The 4,668-nt window shown below is 56.0% G+C and overlaps 1 protein-coding gene and 1 long non-coding RNA gene across 2 annotated transcripts in view; both read right to left on the bottom strand.

Annotated features, from left to right (window-relative positions):
- Nucleotides 1–3,420: 3,420 nt before the first annotated feature.
- LOC113476021 (hemoglobin subunit beta) overlaps nucleotides 3,421–4,668 on the bottom strand; it is a 2,266-nt gene continuing 1,018 nt past the window's right edge. Inside the window, exon 3 of the mRNA XM_026841298.1 lies at nucleotides 3,421–3,666. Within this exon, the coding sequence (XP_026697099.1) occupies nucleotides 3,538–3,666 (129 nt within the window). The 3' untranslated portion in view covers nucleotides 3,421–3,537. The remainder of the gene's footprint in view (nucleotides 3,667–4,668) is intronic.
- Nucleotides 4,057–4,668, bottom strand: part of LOC113476024 — a 1,091-nt gene continuing 479 nt past the window's right edge. The window contains exon 2 of the long non-coding RNA XR_003397663.1: nucleotides 4,057–4,160. This is a non-coding gene — a long non-coding RNA (uncharacterized LOC113476024). The remainder of the gene's footprint in view (nucleotides 4,161–4,668) is intronic.

Here is a 4,668-nt window from a genome sequence, read left to right as displayed (position 1 = left end):
ACAATCGCCACAGTTTCTCTACCCCGGGGTCAGCCCAGCTGATGCCCCGGAGCGGGACCTACCTGGCCAGGGCCTCGGCACCGCATTCCTCCACGTTGACCTTGCCCCAGAGGCCGGTGATGAGCTGCTTCTCCTCGGCTGTCCAGTGCACCATGGTGGCGGGTGGAGGCTTCGCTCGGCGTCGCAGGAGGACACAGACCCCGTAGCTGAGCTGCAGACCCCACGGAGGCTTTTATCCCCTGCCCGCAGCTCCTCCCCGTCCTTCCCCGGGGGGTCATTGGCTGGGGCCGGCGGGGGGGTCCCCACCAGCGGGGGAGCAGAAGGGGGTGGCCAGGGTGTGGCACGCTGAGAAGGGGCCTCTGGTTATCCTGAGCTCAAGAGCTTTGTCCCTTCCCCTCCGTGCAGGCAATTCTCCATCTCACGGACCAGACGAGGGCCCCTTGGCAGAGGAGGGGCTGCCCAAGCCACGGTGCGACAGTCCAGCAGGACTCCACGTGCACTTGGCGAGCCCTGCACCTCGCCTCTCCCGGGGGCTTTACATCTGCCTTGCCTCAGCCTCTGTCAGCGGAATGTCCCGGCCAAAATGCAGAGCAGCCCGGAGGGGTTTGCCACAGTCTCCTGGCACCCCCGGGAGCTGGGGGCAATGCTGGGGGTGTTCAGAGGATGCTCAGGCTTCGCAGCTGAAACCTGCATTAACCCTCCTGTCCTCCCGTAACACAGTTTGGCCCGCTTGGTTCACTTGTCCCTTCTGGAGCAGAAAGAAGCTCACCCAAACCTTGTCCCCTCAGATGCAGGAGGACCAGCCGGGCGCAGCGCTGCTGGACAGGGAGCAGGGGTCAGACAGCATCACCCCTTTCATCCCATTTCTGCCTCCATCCGCATCCCTAAAGGGCAGGTGAAATGGTTGTTGAGCACAAGGTTTGCCACTGCAGGATCTGCTGTGGGCGCAAAAAGCAGCAAAAGCTCAGCTGAGGGATGCCCAGCCCCGGGAGGAGCCCAAGGCCTTTCCCTCCCTATCCTGCCCTTGCCATAGTTCACATTTTCCCCCACGTTCAGCTGGGCTGTGCCCAGCCTCCTCTGCCAGGGGGGTGAATTTTCCCCCCAGGACCCCCCCCGAGCACAGCGGGGGTGATGAGCCCTCACCAGGAGCAACACCCTTGCGTGGGGGGGTGGATCTCTTCTTTTATTTGCTGCATAAACCCCCAAGAAACACAGTCCCTGCTGCAAGCACAGGAGCTTTGAGCCAGGTTAGGAGTTGGACTGGGCTGAGTAAGTCACTGGGTCTGGCTGGACTAGTGACAGGGTAGGAGGTGGGGGTTTGGATTGCAGCAGAGTTAAAGCGCTCAGCAGGATTCTCTCCAGACATCAGGGCTAGCCTTTCTCCTCCATGGACCACCCCCTGCCGCCTTAGCCTTTTCCTGAAACACAGGAATGGAAGGAAAATCCATTAAAAGAAAGAAAATTAAAATCATAAAATCCCCGAACCCTTCAGGTTGGAAAAGCCCCTCGGGATCAGCGAGTCCAACCCTCAGCCCGACTCCACAAAGTTCTCCCCTACCCCACATCCCCCACAGCTCATCCCAACGGCCCTGAAACCCCCCAGGGATGGGGACTCCCCCCTCCCCGGGCAGCCTGTTCCACTCTCGGACCACTCTTGCTGGGAAACATTTTCTCCTCCTGCCCAGCCTGACCCTCCCCTGGGGCAGTTTCCAGCCGTTCCCTCTTGTCCTGTCCCTGATCCCCTGTGAGACAAGAAAACAAAGCAAGAAAACAGAGGCCCATTTTCATCCTGATAATATCTCTTTTCCCCTTTAGATGTAGACTTTTTTTCAATGGAATAGGGATGGATAATCCTCATTTGATTTGCGTACATCTGCCTTTTCTCAAGAAAACCCAGTGCACGCGGGCTGGTGTGCTGGAGCATGCTGAGGAACCTGGGGTGTGCTGGGGAGGGAACGTGCAGGCAGAATGGTGCCAGTGCCAACCCCCTCCACCACTTTATCGGCCCCCCCAGGACCCGCCGGCCCGCAGCCGCGTCCTGCCATCACACAGGACACACAATGTGGGCAGGTGAAGCAGCCTGGGGGGAGGACACCCCCAGGATCCGTTTGCTGGGGGTGCAGGGGTGGGAAGCCTCGTCCCTGCTCCCGGGAGGGGGTACCCCAGCACCCCAGCAGGACCCCTGGCACGGGGAGGAGCCCAGCCCTGCCCTGCTGTAGGGTCTAACCCCAGAGCTCTGCTCGGCTCCTTCCTACCCCAACACCCCGCCTGCAGGAGGAGACCTACTTGTTCAAATAATTCAGTCATTTCTTCCTGAAATCTATGAACAATCATGTCTACGAATAGCTGGCATGAAACCTATGACAAATCATGTCAGAATCTGGTTTATTGGGACCCTGAGCACCCGAGCAAGACACCGCACTGTGCCTGCCCAGACCCCTGCAGGGAGGAGAACACTTTGGGACTTGCTACGGATCATCTTCTCATGTTCTCAGTGTCCGCTCTGACACCAGAAGCAAAGTGCCTCTCCCCTCGAGTCCTGTGTGTGAGAAGGGGCATTTATTTAATACCCTCGAGTGGCTCAGGGGCAGAGAGTGGGATGTCTGCAAGTGTGGGTGAAGTGGGGGTAGGACACAGCGCAAACAGGCTGTCAGAGTCCCTGGGATATAGAGCTGTGCCCCCTCTTCCCTCCTAAAAAGTGAGCCCGTCCTTCCAGCTAAGCTCCGTTCAGGCAGGGCAGACGGTGCTTCCCACGCCAAGAACAAACTCTGCACCCGAGAGTCCTGCCCTGCAGTTAAACACCCAAAACACTCTGCGGGCGCAGAGCCATGATTGATACAGCACGAAAATTATGGGTAGTCACCACCGTTAGCAGGGTTGGGACCCCCGTAACTGCAGAATGGGCGGCACAGGGTGAAGAAGAAATGCATAAACAAAGTCTGGGCAGGTCTTGATAGCAAAATGTTTATCTAAAACCTACCCCCACCCAGCTGGCTGCTTGGCCAGCATGAGTCAGCTGATTTCTTACAGGCTTTACGCCAGGAACGAGCCAGGGTAGATTAAAGTTTTCACTTTATTTATCCTCTCTAAAAAATATGAATCCTCCAAGTTCCCCTTGCCTGCAAGAATACACGCGGGTTTCACAGTAAAATATCGGCTGGTTCCTCACAGCAAACCTCCCAGTGTGTGACCACCGAGGGAGCGGGGCTGTGCCTACCCAATGCTAAGTACGATTTTCAGAGGCAAATCCTACACAATCCCCCCCCCCAAAAAACCCCACACAGAATGAAGAAGGGAAGTGGCATTTTCTGGGAGCCAAACACTCACCCTGCTCAAACTTACACCCCGATCCACCCGCCAGTGCCCCAGGTCCCCGTCCCCCCCGACCCCTCCGTCCTCTCAGGGACACACAGCACAGAGGAGACTTCACAAGATGAGCTTTATTTGGGTGTTACAAGCTGTCAGCTCCAGCGCAGCGTGTCAGCCAGGGCGCAACACGCAGCCGGAGGATGCTGCCGGGGTTTTCCTGTTGACGCTTTAGTGGTACTTGCGGGCCAGAGCGTGGGCCACCACACGGACCAGCTTTTGCCAGGCGGCCTGGCATTCGGGAGTGAAATCCTTGGCAAAGTGGGCAGCCAGGACGATGATCAGGATGTCACCCAGGAGCTGGGGGGGCGAGAGGACACACGGGTTAGCAGTGCCCAGGAGCCCACAGAACCCCACGCGAGCGCTCGCATTAGACCCAGGGAACCCCCCCGGCGTTTTTTCAGCTCAGAAATGTCCCTGGAGCCCTTTTTAAGATGTACCTGAGACCTGTTCTCTGCCCTTGCTCTAAAGATTCAGGGTCTGCTACTGCTAGGGGAAGAGAAACCAAGCACTATCCAGAAATTCTGTTGATTAAATTTTTCTTTCTCCCTTCAGGCTTTGTCTGGGGGTTCCTCCCTAGCAGAAGACGGAGCCGAGCACGGCAGGAGCCGGCACTGAGCCCTGCAACGTGCCCTGGCCGGGGCACGAGCTCGTGCTGACATGGCGGGATCTCTGCCAGCCGCCAGGGCAGATGTCGAGGTTTCTTCCCCTCTCAGCTGCAGGGATGTGGGAGCCAAAATTTTTCTCTCCCTCGAGGTCCCACTCCTCTTTTGCTTTGGGCATCTAGCTGCCACCTCTTGCTCTTCACTCACGTTTCTCCTCCGTGCCAAGCTTCCCTCTTGCTCCTTCACTTTCCCCTTGGCTCAAACCTCTTCCTGCTCAACAACTGCTTTTGCTTTACTCTCCCTCTCCCTTTCCGCACTGAAACCTCCTCCTCACCACCTTCCCGTCTCCCGTGCATCCTCGCTTGCACCCTTCAGACAGCTAAAATTTACCTTGCTTCATAATTTTTAAATCTAACCACTAATGGTTTTCATCTATCCTTAATTTTGTACTTCTCAGTGAATGCCAATTGATATTTTTCATATTTTCATCACGAAGGACCAGAGAGGACCCAAATCTGTATTTTTTTTTCTCAAATTCTAACTGATGTAAAAGAAAAGTAATAGCTACCATTATTAGGTATCCATGCATCATAAACAGAAAATGAAATAACAGACTTTTCTACATAACACAAATGAAAGGTTGCACATACGAATTAGTTTCAGTGTACACCTAAATGCATGCCACTGCTTTGGTACA

The sequence above is a fragment of the Athene cunicularia genome, assembly GCF_003259725.1.
Source record: "Athene cunicularia isolate RWA chromosome 1 unlocalized genomic scaffold, athCun1 chr1_part4, whole genome shotgun sequence".
Classification (NCBI taxonomy): domain Eukaryota; kingdom Metazoa; phylum Chordata; class Aves; order Strigiformes; family Strigidae; genus Athene; species Athene cunicularia.
The sequence above is the reverse complement of the archived record's forward strand: the minus strand, read 5'-3'. Positions and strand labels throughout refer to the sequence as shown.